Source organism: Pelobates fuscus, chromosome 5 (genome assembly GCF_036172605.1).
Source record: "Pelobates fuscus isolate aPelFus1 chromosome 5, aPelFus1.pri, whole genome shotgun sequence".
In the NCBI taxonomy this organism is placed as follows: Eukaryota; Metazoa; Chordata; class Amphibia; order Anura; family Pelobatidae; genus Pelobates; species Pelobates fuscus.
The window spans coordinates 283,287,578-283,305,242 of NC_086321.1; the positions used below are offsets into that span (position 1 = coordinate 283,287,578).

A 17,665-nucleotide genomic window follows, 5' to 3' on the forward strand; every position below is an offset into this window, starting at 1 on the left:
TTCAGCAGTTCTTTCTTGTGGTGGGTTTTATGCTCCCATACTTAATTTTAGCTTGAACATAACCCTATCCTAATACTGCCATGATGAATAATTAATTCAGCACTGTCATCTCCGCCTTTGAGTGCGCTTTTTATAAGAAATTGGATCATATCAGGCTAGGGTGGTAATTAGCAATTTTAATTAGTGTCCAAGGGAGTGATGGGAGAAAACTTTACGTTATTGTAAAGCTGCCATACCCCATTACTGAAAAGGAAATCTATATCTATTGGGCTGTCACATATGGAGCTGTAATCAGTTTGGGTTATATTAGTCAGTCACAGAGCAACAGTAAGTGTGGCACTAGTTTCACAAATAACTCTGCATGAGAGACAAAAGTACAAAGCTTAGGGAATGACCAATAGTCGCAAAAGCAGAAGAAAAATGGTCAGGTGCATTATTTTTAAAAAAAAGTATATATAATCTGTAAAAATGGCTAAAAAATTAAATACATTTAAATAAAAATCCAAACAAACACAACCACCAAATACATTTCCATAAGTGGCCGTTAAAGATGAGGCATGGACAGTAACTGGCTACCTTTTTGAATTAACAGGAACTATATAAAACGGTCGACGAGAAGAATTACTTTTGATACTGGCAATCAATACTTCCACAAAATAAAAGCAAAAGTCACAGCCCACCCCCATCTCTCAAAAAAAAAAGGAAATTACGAATGACCAAGAAACCGTGCACTTTGCTGGAAGAAAAAGATAAGACGATGTGGAGTTCCAGAAAAGCAGTAAAATATCTTACAGAGCCTAAGAGCAGAACCCACAAATAATACATGGAATATTAAGGAGGAATCTGGGTTATTCTACTTTGTACTGCACTCCAGTGTACATGTGTACTACATTCCCCTTTCTTCTTTATTGTATTGCTCTTGTTCTATTTAAGTACAATTGGTCTGCATTTCTTTACTAACAGGACTTTAATACACAAGTTGCTAAAGTACCCTTAATAGTAATATTGTAGAGCTCCCGATTTTTATGTGCAGCTTGCTGCTCACGCTCCGGTCTCCTAAGCAAGTGCAAGGTGGTTAAATCAGTTTGATAGAATGCACTCCTCGAGGTGGTGTATCCAAAGGGAGGTGGGAGGAGCACCAGAACAAATGCTCCCTCCACAAAGTCTGAGAACTTATGCCTGGTAGGCAGTAGGTGCTGAGGGAGGTCACCTGAACCGTTTCCAAATGCTTGCATTCACTTCATTTTTCCTTTTTTTTTGCCTCTCAAGACAGTTTTACCCTGCACAGCTGGGTCCACCAGATTTCATGATTATCCAGAATTATGGTACCGTTCTGTCACACTGTGATGTCTTACTCACCAGTATTATCCTATCAAAGAAAATGTTCTAAAATTGTTTTATTCTATCTACAAATGGCACTACTGGAAATGATCCTGGCATTTTCTTTCAAGGTCCTCCAAATGCAGATAGGAAATTTGTCTCCAGTTCCTTTTCATTTTAGCATGTGAGATTTTTACCTCTAAATCCAAAATTAACCCCCTCCTCCCCAGGTTTACAGCCATATTTAAAAATGTTACAGTATATGCCGAGCCTGGTGGTATTTATTTCCAAAAGTATCCAGACTATTTTTTGTGTGTTTGTGTGTCTGTATTTACATTTAAACAGCATGATAAAAAATATTACTAAAATCATAAGGAAGAAAGGTGGTGTAGGGAAAAAATATATATAAATAGGTGTCAATTACCCTTCATATGAAACAATATAATCTATCAATCTAGTTAAGAATGTTCAGATTTCAGTAAGGCTTTTCACAGCAGTCTAAGTCAACGGTCCCCCATCCATGGAATAGTTTAGACATAAAAAGTCAGTGCAATGGCGTATTAACTCCTGCGATTGGAATATTTGTGTTTTAAGAAAATATAAATTTACACTACTTTTCCAGCAGAACTCATTCACTACCATAGAAAGGAACAGCAACATGATTGGCTCTGCTGTTTTATAATACTGTGCAATTACAGCAAGTCTGTCCGCAGCTCCCTGTGACAACTTTCATCTGAAATAGTCCTAGTCATTGCCTGATTTCTGGTTCATCCATCATGCTTTGCTCTTGAAAAGTTTCAGAATATGATTTTCGATGACCTGTTGAACTGGAGAAAAATTGACAATAATTACACACAGAGATAGAATATATTAAAAAAAAAAAAAAAAAAAACCCTGCTAGTGTGCCCCAATTCATTGTTCAATTACTTTGTTTCTTCCCACAGTTGAACAGTTGATATCCTTCCCCATTTCATTCCCCACACTGCGGTGTCATTTTATTAATCTCTCTTCAACAGCACCACAACTGATAATATAATGTTATGGACATATACAAATATTTAGTATAAAAAAAAAAAGTTGTATTTCTTAAACTGCGTACTTTGTCTTTAAGAGATTTTGCAAACTGACAAGTTGTTAGAAAATTGAACATTTCATACAATGTTTCTTTAATAAAGGACCGCTTACCCATATTCCATGAATATGTTGTTCAGACTTTAGGACACCATTTTGTCCTAGGTTAATGTAACAAGTCAGGGAACTTCCTATATCATGCGTACCCTTAGCCAATAGACTGATTAAGTTGTTGCCAGTGGCGTACATACCGCAGTTGCAGCTGCGACTGGGCCCGTCCACCCTGTGGCCCCTTGCAACTGGGTACCTGCCGCGCGGGAATACCACCGGGGCCACCGTCCAAGGTTCCCATCGGGTGGCCTATGCAGTTAGGGCCACCTGATGGAGATGGATTGTCAGGGGGCCTGGTCATCGCTTTAACCCCTTAAGGACACATGACGTGTGTGACATGTCATGATTCCCTTTTATTCCAGAAGTTTGGTCCTTAAGGGGTTAAAGGACCACTCTAGTGCCAGGAAAGCATACTCGTTTTCCTGGCACTAGAAAGTCAGAGGAGGAACTCCGACTCCCATCAACCTGAGCCACCACTGGACCCCAGGGAATGTCACGCTGCTGCACCTAAAAGGTAGGAAACAGGAAGGTGACTTAAACAGTGTGTGTATCTGTCCGGGGGAGCGGGGAGGGCCCACGGATCAGTTTTGCACCGTGGCCCCATGGATTGTGTGTACGCCGCTGGTTGTTCCCATGTGAAATGACCAAGTTATGGTCTTGTATCTTTGCCTAGTTAAGGTAGGTCCCAACATGACCCAATTGAAAATCTTAGGTGTACTTAATATTAGAAGAACAGAGAAGAGAATTTTGTATGTAGAGACACTGCTCCATTTTATCATTACAGAGGTTTACTTGTTCAAGAGGGTACCGTATATACTCGAGTATAAGCCGAGTTTTTCAGCACATTTTTTGTGCTGAAAAACCCCAACTCTGCTTATACTCGAGTCAATAGTCTGTATTATGGCAATTTGCATTGCCATAATACAGACCAGGGCTGTGGGGGCTGGCAGAGCTGTAACTTACCTCTCCTGCAGCTCCTGTCAGCTCTCTCCTCATCCGTTCAGCACCTCGGTCAGCTCCTAGTGTAAGCTGACAGAAGAGCTGACCGGACGGCGCGGAGGAGGAGAGAGCTGACAGGAGCTGCAGGACAGGTAAGTTACAGCTCTGCCAGCCCCCCTCTCCCCCCCACTGAACTGCCAATGCTAGACCACCAGGGAAGGAGAGCCCCCCCTCCCTGCCATGTATCAAGCAGGGAGGGGGGGACGAAAAAAAAAAAAGATAGTAATAATAATAAAAAATAATAATTAAATTAAATAATAAATAATAATAAAAAAAATAATAATTAAATTAAATTAAATTAAATAATAAAAAAAACTAAAATAAAAAAAAAAATGAAAAAAAAAAGATTGCCCACCCCCCCCACCAGGGCTCTGCAACACACACACACACACACACACACAGCATTCATTATACACACACTGTAAATAAATATTCAATCAATATATTTTTTTTAGGATCTAATTTTATTTAGAAATTTACCAGTAGCTGCTGCATTTCCCACCCTAGTCTTATACTCAAGTCAATAAGTTTTCCCAGTTTTTTGGGGTAAAATTAGGGGCCTCGGCCTATACTCTAGTATATACGGTATGTTATTCGATTTTATTGATATTTCAAACCTATACTTAATCTTATAAACCCTGTTATAGAGTGTAATAGATTATGACATTTTTATAGGTCTATATTTAGGTTTAATATTTTAAGACCATCCCTATTTTTATTGTACCCTCAAGTCTTCATATATTCTAAATAGCAAAACTCTTACTAACTATAATATTATAGCTAAGATATGTATGTTTACCCCAGCTAAATTATTTGCTTTAAGATGTTATAGAGATAAATAGGGAAACCAGTAGCCGATATATTTCATTTGACATCACCAATACAATTCTTCAAATTCACTTTCACATTTTCAGATTCACCCAAATTATTTCTGCCAAGCCATATTTCTCGAAATCTAAAACCAGCCAATCCATTAGCCCCATGATCCCAAACCATAGCTATAATCACCTCATCACTGGTGCCAAGATGTTGCTACTGTGCAACTACAACTCCCCTGGTGGCAATAAGGCTGGTAAAGGATCATAAGAGTTGAAATTCTACAATTGCTGGGTCTGTATTTTGTGGACTTATGGTGTTGACAGTAAGGCATTTCCTATGTCCCACATGTCCTATGTTCTCTTACAGAACATGTGTATAAAAATTAACTAGAGGAGTATGGCATGGTGCTGCTCCTAAATCAAACTGTGCCAAGATGTGTACCACATCTAGATGCTGCCAAGACCAAGGATCCCATCGGGACTCCTTATGGATCATCTTTGCTTATGTTAGATTATCACAGTATTCCATGACACCACTAACATTTCCAGGGAGACATGTATTTGATGATGTACCTTTTTTATGACCTAGAGCCACAGCGAGATCCATGGGTGTATATCCTGAATCTGCTTCCATAGTTATATCAGCCCCGTGTTCTGTTTGTATACAAAACCCAGTTAATGCATTTTCAGATATATTACAGACAATATAGTGTAATAGATGTAGACTACTTTAAATATCAATTCACTTCCTGTAAAAAAAAATAAAAAATTATATATATAAAATTATTATATTATAAATAAAAGACACATATACCTCAACATTTCCTATTCTGAAAGGATGTACCAGTACGTGGTTATCTGTGCCTGCCCTGATGTCAGAAATAACAAAGGTTTGTCCAACATATTAAATATTGATAAGCGGTCTATTAAACCAATAATTATAGGAAATAGCAAATATTGGGTCTAAGTAGCCAAGCTGGCAGAATAATGGAGATGAGCAGTTTAACCAGAACTGCTATTTTAGCCTAAATATATCCAATTCCTTGGTCAATGCCTGTTTTAGTGACTAACTGGATGTAGTTATAAGAAGCGCTAGTAGTCAGCTGATGGCTGATTGGGACTTCATATATATTTATGGAACAAGACGTTGCTTTAATATTCCCAGTTACTACAGACAGGGAAGCAATGAATGCTATACGTGCATTTTGGTAGTTAGTTATTCCATTTGATGTTACTACATTTTATCCTTTGCCACACTGTGAATTTTGTTTCTTGGTTTTAGTTTATTAGAAGATACTTGGGAAGGCTACAATATTTATGTGTGAAACACTTAATGAATGGAGCATTATATGCCCTGTATCCTGTGTGTGCACTAGCCATTTTGGGGGAAAAGAACCAGATTTACGAATGTGTCAGGTATCGAGTAATAGTTAGCATTTATTAATACACATTCCTATTCCACCTGCTTTGTGTGTCTATTGCAAAATTATATTATAATTTATTATATTATAGTGCAATAATGGTTCTTGATAGGACCACCTGTACCCCAGACTATCACCTACAGATCTACTCCACCTTAATACCCTCCTGCATAAAGCTGTATTATTTGGGCATAAATGTAACATTACACATTGAAAGGAAAAAGTGTAAGTTGTGGGCTCCCCCCCCTCCCCCTTCTTTAAACTAGGCGGCCTAAAATAATTTGGGGAAAAAAACAAAAATGCATGGCCTAGGAGTAGAGTGTCTCTTTAACAACAGAAGCATGCATCAGATGCTCAGGGTTGATTTGTTGGTTTTACTTAAAACGGCCCCTCACACTGAGATATTGCCAACACTCTACTAATCATATTACACAGACCGATTAAAAACATCCTGAATACAAATCTGTCAAAATAAAAAAAAAAAAAAGAAAAAAAGAAACCTTTACATAGTTGCTTCTTAACAGTTATCAGTGCAGGACAGGTGTTAAGAAATTTCTATTTGAAGCTATAACTTTCTAAAATACCCCATATACTTGTATGCAGAGAACAAATACCTGTATAGCATTTCAATTGGTCACAAGATTAGAATACTGATCAAAAAAAAAATCTCAAGATTAATCATAGATCACAATTAAAAAAAAAAAATGTGTATGTACCTAGCAAAACTTCCACACATTTCACATGATTTCCCCGCACAGCATACAGTAAAGGCGTTCCTCCATTCTGAAAGAGATAAGGACTTGGTTAAGTCACATTATGGATAAAAAGATTGACACCCTATGAAGGGGACAGTCATCAAGGAAGCAACGACTCCAGGATGACATCATGGGAGACAGAACAAGTAGTGACACAGTGGAATTCTTGTCACAGGGAAAATGTAAACAATTTTTTTTTTTTTTTTTTTAAGGGTTAACAGGGGGGTGGGGGTCAAAAATGTCTATTTACACAACACTTTATTAATTATCTAAAGATTGAACACTCTAAAACCAATCCCATAACAGTCAAGATTAGAAAAAGTAGTTTATATGAATAATAGATCACAAGCAGGTGAGATTATTGTACTGTATTATTGCACAATTGGAACCTTTTTTCAGGTCATCTTTTTTGCTTTTGATAATTTTTCCTCATGCAAAATACAGTTCAGTGTTAAACACATTTATAGTAGTGTACTTATCACATTTTGGAGATAATCCAAATTGCAGGATTAAATATGTAACCCCTACATAAATGTTGTCCTAATTCAGTAGAAGAATGAGATGCACTTAGGTCTTTTTTTCCCCTATGGCAATTTTACAATCTGAACTTTTGGTTATGATCCCAGTTACACTTGATAATGTATATGATTATGACTGCCACTTAATACATACATGTGTTTATCTTTAATATGCCTAGTTAAATCTGACAATTCCAATTTATTTGGAACAAAGGTTTCTGGTGAGTGGGGACACAAGCGAGGTATAAAATCTCCAATGTACTAATTGACCCCATAGGTTTTATTTAATTTATTTTTAAATGACTAACAGGGTTTGCTGTCCAGGTTTTGGTATTCTAACCAGTATTTAAGTCAGTCTATACAAACGGTCTCAGAATGTCTAACTAGGTACTGTTAGATTGACATCTGGCCAATGACTGGTGACTTTTACAAAGTTGCTGCTTATGGGACGTTCATACAGACTGGTACATGAACCTTCTGATTGTAACAGTATAATCTTTATATGGGTTGTATTTGTTAGTAATGTGGCTTAGAGTTTCCTACCCAATCATATATATTGATGTCCACCTCCTTTTTAAGCAGCAACGTCACAATATCAGAATACCCTCCGGTACTCGCAAGGGACAAGGCACTTTCTCTTTCCTTTGCCAAAATGTGAGGATCAGCCCCCTAATGGAAAAGGCATCAGTAATTATTAAAAAAAAAAAAAAAAAAAAAAAAAAATTACACATAAAAAGCAACAGCAAGATCACACACACCACTGGTTAGATAATTTAATACATTATATTACAATCTCATTTCAAAAGGTACAGAATAGTCCTTCAGTAGAATGGAGAATTCTCCAACATATCTGGAGCATAAATGAGGGTACACTAGTTAAATAAAGAGAGGATAAAACCTTAAATCTTTGGCCAGTGGGGGCGATGAAGAGCTATCAGTGCAGGCCCAAATTAGTCAGGTCTCTGGCTCTAAGGTGTGGGGTGAGGCTTGTGAAATACATTTCTTTTCTGATTTAGAAACTTTAAAATCAGAGATCACAGTTCAGGTAAGTGGTCATAAATCAGAATTTAATAAATTATGCTGTAGCCTTGCAATCGCAAAAAGACCTTATGTTCTACCCTGCTAAATCCCTTTTTGACTGATGAGCAAACTGGTTGAAAAAGCAGGATTTAACGGTGAACTGTGCCGCACTGTAAGAATTCAGTTTAAGTTTCTGAAGGAATCTGCACAGGAAGTTTGCAGATAAGATCAAAATATCCTACATTAAGTTGATAGTTATTCTAATATCTGAGAATATGAACCACAACGTTAGATTTAACAGTGCAGCAATAAGCCAATATGTGGACACAGGTGATTTTTCTTTTTATGCTAAAAACATTAGTATTATTTCAAATGCTAGCTACCGGTACATACAAACTAGGGACAGTAAGAAGAATTCAGATATGCACTAATGTGTGTCTTAAAAGCTCTGAGACAGCCATTCTGCACATCAGTAAGCACAACCAAGGATTTAATTATGAAATTGTCCAACTAAGATTTTATCTTAAAAACCTTCATTCAATTACCCACCAGTCCCAGATAATCTCACCCACTAATGCTTCTCAAGAGTTTTCTTCCATCTTTAGTAAAAATTTAGCTACAACTCAAATGTTGAATACTTCCTTAGTAACCACCAAATTAGACAACAAAAGGTCCTCCTCAAATTGCAAAATAGTATTCTATGACGTCACTAGGCCATAGTGCCATCGCTGGACACTAATTGATTTTACCATATCCAGTAAGTGTTGGATAGTCTCTATTTCTCCAAAAGCAGCAGCCCACATCAGTGGTGTAAAACCTCGCTCATCTTGTCGATTTAACAAGGTCTCATCTGAAAATAAATTAGTTATAGCAGAATTTGTGCAAAAGTACATTGTTGGCTCAAATTATTTGCACTTTTATATTTAAAAATACAAAATGTATTTAAACCGTATATTTTATTGCTAAATTACTTTGAGCATCCAGGATTCCAGATTCTGATGGGAACAAACAGCTTGGTCACAACACACACACACACACACACACACACACACTTAGGGGAAGCACCCTGACGTGCTTGCAAAGGTCTGCTTCTTGTGGGTGCAATTCCTCTTGTGGGCATGTATTTACTAAATGGTGTTACACTATTGTATTTTTTCCTCCGTTTTCCCATTTGTTTTGGTGTATTTACAAGGTATAGCAGAATAAGACAGAAGATTATAAATCACTGAAACCCACCCTGCATTCATCTCACAATAATGCCATATAATATGGAGGCAGCCTTTCAGATTTTTATTTAATCAAGTATTTTTTCTTTTTTTTTTTTATGGATTTAATTTTGCACCTGGTGGCTCTAGCTTGGAGCCATGTATGTAGACAATAGGAAAGGGCAGTGTGTCTCAGTGTCCAGGTTTTGGGGTAAAGAGCTGGATCTTCACAGTACGGTTTCACACACCAGGGTCAGAGCCTGATTAAGAGCCCATTTGGCCTGGTGCTACCAATTACAATGGGTCTAATTACAGAATCTTATGAACAGAAAATACTAAAGCAGTCATACCTCCCAAATATATGTGGTGCTGGAGAAAACACGCAGGATGCATTTATATCCCCTATGCTAATCTCTCACCCAAACCCATATCCCCAACATTGGTGTCCTGTGAAGCAAGGAGTCAGTGGGCAGGGTATCAGAAGGTGAGCCAGTCACGCAAATGGTTGGACCCTCCCAGAAAGAGTCTGCCAAAATAATTGGGAGGTTCATACAGGCAGGCCAACTAAGGGCCGACTATGCAGTCAGCGGTGTTTCAGCACCATCAGTTTTTCACAAACGCATCAAATGTCTGAGGACATTTGTACTACTGCTGCTAGAAGAATGTTGAGAGACATGAATTTAATCTTACCAATTGAAACTGATAAATGTATTGAGAAGACACTTTCAGATATCACAATACTCTCCTGTACTGTATGGTAACCATGAAAAGAACAGAGAGGGACTATACTGAAAATATGCTCTGGGTACCATACCTTTCTGTAGATAGTCTTTCAACTGGGACAGTTCTCCTTGTGCTGCCAGCTGATGTACAGACAGTGCTAAGAACAAAAATATGGTGCAAAATTTTAGCGCATATATCACTGTATTATAAAGTCTCCATTCACTACATATCTCTAATATGAAACACTTGTCACAATACAACAGCTACTTGAAAGAGAAGAGTTAACTACAACCCCCACTATTATCATTATTTATAAAGCCCAACAGATTCCATTGTGCTGTACAATAGGATGGCGCACAAGGACAGAGGGTGTTGTGGGCCATGCTCAAAAGAACTTACATTTTAGAGGGAGTGGAGTAAAGTGGCACAAGAGGTAAGGGTGATTGCTAGAACAGTAAAAGGATGACACGGTTACAGGAGAGTAAGCAGGGTGGGTTACCAAGGTGCAGGGAGAGAAAGCTATTAATTTAATTGATATTTATTTATTTTTTTTTAAAAGAAGTACGTTTTTAATGATCTTTTGAAGGAATGGAGACTGGGTGATAGTATAACGGAGCAGGGAAGGAAGTCCCGCAGGAACGATGCAGCCCTAGAGAAATCTTGGAGGTGAGCATCAGAGGTGGGAGTACAAACAGGTGATAGACGCAGATCTTCAGCAGAGCGTAGGGCCCTGGAAGGGACATACTTGTGTATTAGGAAGGATAGGTAGCTAGGAGAAGTGCTATGTAGAGATTTGTAAGCAACCACTAGAATTTTTACTTGAGCCCCATATATTACTGGAAGCAAGTGTAAGGATTGACAGGGGTGGAGGCATGAGAGGTGCGGGCAGACAGGAAGATGAGCCTCGCAGCCACATTCATTATAGATTGTAATGGGGCTAGCTGGAAATGTAAAAGACCACTGAGAAGTGGATAGCAATAGTCAAGGTGAGAGGATAGCGGCACGGACCAGCACCGTGGCCACATCCACTACAATCCAAAACAATATTCTAAAAGAGGTGCATTTCACCTACCTGAATGGGGGTTAAAAAGGCAAATATAGAGAGAAGGCAGAAAAAGGTATGGAAACCATGTACTTACAATCCAACGTTGCTGGCAGTACTGATACCATGTTCCCACGCTGCCGATTAGTCAGTGTTGTGGAGTATTTTAACGGACCAACTGTATTAAAAATAGAAAGAGTACCTTAGAATAATGGAGTCATGTTTGGATGTGTTAACTCCTTTATGCCCAAGTGCTAGTATGTAAAAGTATTTATTTTGCTGAAGATGAAACATTGATATATAGATACCAGGTCTTTTGACTCAGTCTACCTACAACTTACACCAAATAGTGGAACATTATCCATATCGCTTTTTATAAATAACGTCTTATACCTACAGAAAAAATAAATAAATAAACTCCCACTATGTGTATGAAATGTTAATAAACAAAAGAGCATGATCAACATAACATGCTAGGCCTTCATCCCTGGGAACTTAATAAGGATACAAAGCTTTGCTTTTAATTCATTCTGCAAGAAGATTGCCTTGGACTCTGAGAGTTCAAGTTAACGGTGACTTGCAGCCATACCCCCTTTCTAGCAGACACATTTCCCCCCTTTGCAATATAGAAGGGTATTTAATGGGAAAAGCGAGAGAAACATTCAACACCCAGAATTACGCTTCATAAACATAAAATGCTCACCGTTTAGTGGAGTCACCTCTTCTTCTGTATCGGATTCACTTTGTGGTACTGGATAAAGGTGCATGATTACGGTCATCTCTCCCTCAGGTATTATACCCTCCATGGGTATTCCATCCTCCGTGCTTTGATCTGCCATAACTGAAATGGATAGATGTTTAATGCAGTTAGTGTAAATGTTTTTCATTTAGATTACACCTTTTACATTCAACGTTATTAACTAAACATCATATTTTTTTTAAGACCTCAATTTAATATTTTTGGAAACCTTTAAAATGATTTAATACGTTAAAATATTTTAATATGATATTTTTTCGATATTGAAATTGTAATAGTAATAGAAATTGTAATTGTAATAAAAAAAAAAATTCAAATTGTAACCAAAAATATTAAATCATTTAAATATAAATGTAAACTTAAAGACAAAAATTACTGATTTGGAGAAATTTCCCAAGGCAAATACACTGATCAGTCGCAATATCAAAGCTACCTAATATCATGTAGGCTCACCCCGTAATGTGTCAAGGCATGGACACCATGCTTGACCTCTGAATGTGTCCTGAAGTATCTGGCACAAATACATTAGCAGCAGATCCTTCAAGTACTTCAAGTTGCAATCTGTGGCCTCCATGGATCAGATTTGTTGTTGCATACCATCCCACAAATGCTCAATCGAATTGAGATCTGGGGAATATAGAGGCCAAGGCAACACCTTGAACTCTTCATCATGTTCCTCAAGCCATTCCTGAACATTTTCTGCAGTGTGTCAGAGTGCATTATTCTAATGAAAAAAAGCCACTGCCAACATAAACACCATCACCATTGAAGGAGGGTACATGGTCTGCAACAACCTCTAGGTAGGTGGTACATGTCAAAGAAACATCCAGATAACTGTCAGGATCCATAGTTTTCCAGCAGAACCTTGCCAGGAGCAGAGCTCTGCCCTTTTGCTGGCCTGCCTTCTTCCCATAATGCATCCTTCTGCCATCTCTTCCCCAGGTATACAGACACAGCATGCTATGCATCCGATCTAAAAGAAAATGTGATTTGAATAGTGTAACGGCACCCCCCAGGCATAACAGGGGGTTAAAAAGCAGTTTAGGAGATATTCCCTTCCAGATATACAGGCAGCTACTGTAGACACCAATTCGTCGAACCGGAGAAGCATATGAATGCCGTAAACAGCTTAACATGAACCATACGAATGCTGTAAACAGCCGAATAGGAAAAACCATACGAATAGGTTTACACTCCTAGCAGTCAAACTGGAACAGCATACAGTAAATCTCCCCAAGAACGAGACAAAGCTCCGCGTTGAGGGTCAAGCAGTGAACAGCCAGAGCTGTGGGTTTATTGTTCTTATATACACATTAGTAACACCCACAGGGTTTTGGAAAACAACCAATAAAACACGTACAATACACTCAGACACTCCCACACAAAATCCTCCCCTCTGCCTGTGATACAATTACCTTACACCAGTGGTAGTCAACCTTTTTCTAACTACCGCCCACTAATGCATCTTTTTGGTTGAAAAAATTTCCTTACCGCCCACCAGTTTTCGCGCAAGTGCGGAATATTTTTTTTCGAAAGGAGGGTGTTTTAAAAAAAATAAATGTACGTACATTTATCTTTTTATTTGCAATTAATGCATGTTTATAATGTTTTTAACTTTATAAAAAATTTAATGAGAAAACAATAAAGTAAATTGAAATTACCTTTACTAGTGATTAATGAGATCCTTGAGGTTGTAAGGAACAAACGAAGGTCTCCTCTTTCGGTGATATTCAGACGACTTCTCTGTTTGCGCATAATATGATTTCTCATCTGTGCGTCAGCTCCCCTCTTCTCCCTCCTCAATTCCCCTCCCCACCTTTTTTCCCCCTTTTTTTAACCTTCCTTATAGCAATGCCCAGTAGGAAGGCTGAGCTAGGTATCCCACTATAACAGACTGGCACACATACATACAGACATACAGACACGCACACACACACACACACAAAGACATACATACAAAGACACATACACATACAGACAGACACACACACACACACACGACACATACATACACACATATATACAGACAGACACACACACACACGACACATATATACAGACAGACACACACACGACACATATATACAGACAGACACACACACACGACACATACATACACACACACACACACACGACACATACAAAGACATACATACAAAGACACACACACACACAAAACATACATACAAAGACACACACAAGACACATACATAAGACACACATACAGACACACACAAGACATACATACAAACACAAGACACATGTATACAGACATACACACAAGACACATACATAAGACACACATACAGACACACACACAAGACATACATACAAACACAAGACACATGTATACAGACATACACACAAGACACATACATAAGACACACACAAGACATACATAAGACACACACAAGACATACATAAGACACACACAAGACATACATAAGACACACACAAGACATACATAAGACACACACAAGACATACAAAGACAAGACACATGTATACATACAGACACACACAAGACACTTACATAAGACACACACAAGACATACATACAGACACACACAAGACATACATACAGACACACAAGACATACATACAAAGACACATACACAAACAAACACATATTATATTTAAGTCACCCTCCTGTTTCCTACCTTTAAGGTGCAGGAGGGTGACTTTCCCTGGGGTCCAGTGGTGGCTCAGGTGCATGGGAGTCAGAGTTCCCACTCTGACTCCCTCCTCCTCCTTCCTCCCGCGCGGCTCTCTGTATGCTGGGAGGAGTGACCGGGGAATCACTTCCTCCCAGCAGATTTGATGTCATCACAGGGGGCCCGGTCGCGCTGTTAAAGCGCCCAGCGCTGACCGGGCCCCCTCACAATCCACATCCATCGGGTGGCCCTGACAGCATGGGCCACCCGATGGACCCCTCCATATGCGGCCCCGGCGGTTTGCCGCCGGGGCCGCAAGTGGTGATGGCGGTACCCAGTCACAGTGGTACCGCCGGCTCGCGCCCGCCCGCCTGCCCAATTTATAAAAAAAAAAATTGAAAATCCCTACCGCCCACCTGGAATCCTGAAACGCCCACTAGTGGGCGGTAGGGACCAGGTTGACGACCCATGCCTTACACAATGGGTAATGTAATTATCACAGACAGAGAAATACAGTTTTTCCACATTATTCATAACTTTAAAAGTATGCATCACATTCACATAAAACTTACATTTTCAGAATCAGCATACTCCAAATACAATCATACAAATTGGTCCAGTGGTTCAAAAGATAGATCGTAGTCCTTTGTGACCAAATGAAGCATGGCTTTTCTGCCCAAAACCCGTTCCACAGAGTCTTCTATCCTGGAGATAATTGGGAAGTAATCCAATTATCTCCAAGGACAGAGGCAAAACTCCATTAAGCACATGGCAGTAAAAAGACAGTAAAATACAATAAAATACACAAGGTTACATTACATAAAATACAGACATGCAACATATCCCCAGATAGCTTAGGTCTGAGCACACATTATTACTGAATGGCGCTCAGACCACACACATACAGTTCAATTGCCATGGAGCCAAAGTCTTTCATTATACGAATGGGCTCCATGGCATAGCTATCTGGGGTATCACCGCTCAAACAGGGCAAGCACCGAATGACCTGGCTTTCATGTCTTTGCAGGGGAAAATTAAGTGTTTCAACATGGGGCCATAGTCTAAAGGCAGCAGGCGGGCAAACAGGCTCCTCCAATGCACATTGGCGAGATTGGTCTCGTCACAAATAGCAACCTTCAATTTCATCATGGTCCAGTTCTAATGTTGATGTTCCCATTGAAAGCCCATTCGGCAGGGGACACTGACTGGTCTGTGACTATGTGCAGCCCCATACACAGACAATTGTAATGCATTGTGTGTTCTGACACCTTTCTATTATGGCCAGCATTACATTTTTCAGCCACTTGAGCTGCAGTGGGCTAGCCTTCACTCCTCACATGCATCAATAAGCTTTGGGTGCCTTGCACCACATTTGGTAGGTACTAACCACTGCATACCAGGAACATCCCACAAGACTCTGCATTTTGAAGATGTGCTGACCCAGTCACCTGCTTCCAACACATGAAATTCATGAGCTGACTATTCACTTACTCTCCAATATATAACACCACTGGACAGCTGCCCATGTAATGATACAATCAAGGTTAATCACCAGTCAGTGGTTTTAATGTTGTGGCTGGTCAGTGTATATAGTAACAGCTTGCTTTTTTTTTTTTAAGTCTATATTTTGTCATTCATGTTTACATCACTAACAGAGGTATTCACGACATGAGAATTCAAAGTGAATTTCAAATTTAAGGTCAAAATAGCAAAAAAAGTTTTTTTCTAAATCAGCATTTTTTCCAGTTTGACTGTTGTTGCTTTAAATGTGAATTTCGCTGTAGTATATAGCCCTGCTAAATTCACTGTTTAGTGAATAACCCTGGTAAATAGTGATATTCAGAATTTCATTGGTACAGTTTTAGATCTCGAATTTACCAAGCTGCAATTTTGCAGTGAGTATTGTTTTTTTAATGCATTTTTTTGAAAGAGGAGCTGTCTGTATTGCAGTTTTAAAGAAATATACCATTATAATTAAAATATCCACTTAAAAAAGGAAATATATCTAGAACCTGTCATAGCCTAGTTTTACCTATATATGTTTGAAAAAAGTATTTAAACAGAAACTTACACATACAGTATAATGTCAGTTCATTGTGAGAAATGTCCTTGCCAGATAATGTCAAGTGTGGCCACTACCAGTTTAACGTTATTAAATAGTTTAAGGTTATTACTCAATACTACAACGTCAAGCTAGGGAATCTAGGATACTTGTCCTCTTCACAAAGAATGCATTTGAATAAAAGCATCTTAACTTTAACGTGTCCATTACTCCAGGTTTACATAACTGACATAAATGTAAAATGAATGTAGGTCTGCAAATTGCTGCTACGTAGTTCTATTTAATTTCTCAATAGACCCTGCAAATACAAACTCCCGATCTAGAAGTCGTTACAGTAACTATGTACACACAATACTTAGAATACCGATACAAAGTATTACCTTCCTTTCTGATCAATCACGCCTTTCCAGTAATTGCAGATTGTCTCACACACTGTGTTCTAGAACCCGCCGAGCCCCAGCAGGACAAACTTCCTGCACCCGTAACATTAATCAACTTCTAATTGCTAATTAACATGGTATCTTAAAGCTACAGCTTCCCATTTAAAGGGACCATGCTACTTAGAAGGACGACTAGCAACACTTCCTGGTGTACACACTGTTATCTGTTCCTCGGTTGGTTTGGGAGTCTGTAGCCTCCTGATTGGTGAGATAGTACAGCTTCTGTAATTGGTCAAACTAGGGTTCAGTCATTCTGCAATGACAAGAATATAAAAATAATGTGTACTGTGTAAAAAGGTTAAATTAAATCAAGTTATTGTTTTTTCAGTGCATTATTTAATAGTGATCATATAGTTCGTATTTATAAATACAATAATAAAACAGTTTAATTATATATATGCTATTTATCCTCTATGTATTTATAATCTGTCTATCTATTTATTTATATTCTACCTGTCTGTTCTCTATTTATAATATAGCTATCTGTCTATAATTTGTCTGTCTACAATCTGTGGTCTATCTATCTTTTTATAATCTATATTGTATCTATTTGTAATCTGTCTGTCTATATATAATCTGTCTATCTATTTATATTATATCTATCTATTATCTATTTATAATATAGCGATCTGTCTATAATTTTTCTGTCTACAATCTGTGGTCTATCTATCTATCTTTTTTTTTATAATCTGTCTATCCATCTATTTATAATCTATATTGTATCTATTTGTAATCTGTCTGTCTATCTAT

The 17,665-nt window shown here is 38.3% G+C and overlaps 1 protein-coding gene across 1 annotated transcript; it reads right to left on the reverse strand.

Annotated features, from left to right (window-relative positions):
* Positions 1–1,888: 1,888 nt before the first annotated feature.
* RFXANK (regulatory factor X associated ankyrin containing protein) lies at positions 1,889–17,080 on the reverse strand. Its single transcript, XM_063455373.1, has 9 exons — positions 16,856–17,080; positions 11,707–11,844; positions 11,101–11,181; positions 10,053–10,118; positions 8,783–8,883; positions 7,557–7,682; positions 6,457–6,523; positions 4,893–4,973; positions 1,889–2,147 (listed from the first exon to the last, which is right to left on the reverse strand). Exons 2-9 carry the CDS (start codon positions 11,840–11,842, stop codon positions 2,095–2,097), a joined length of 711 nt encoding a protein of 236 aa, XP_063311443.1. The 5' UTR covers positions 11,843–11,844; positions 16,856–17,080; the 3' UTR covers positions 1,889–2,094.
* Positions 17,081–17,665: the final 585 nt, after the last annotated feature.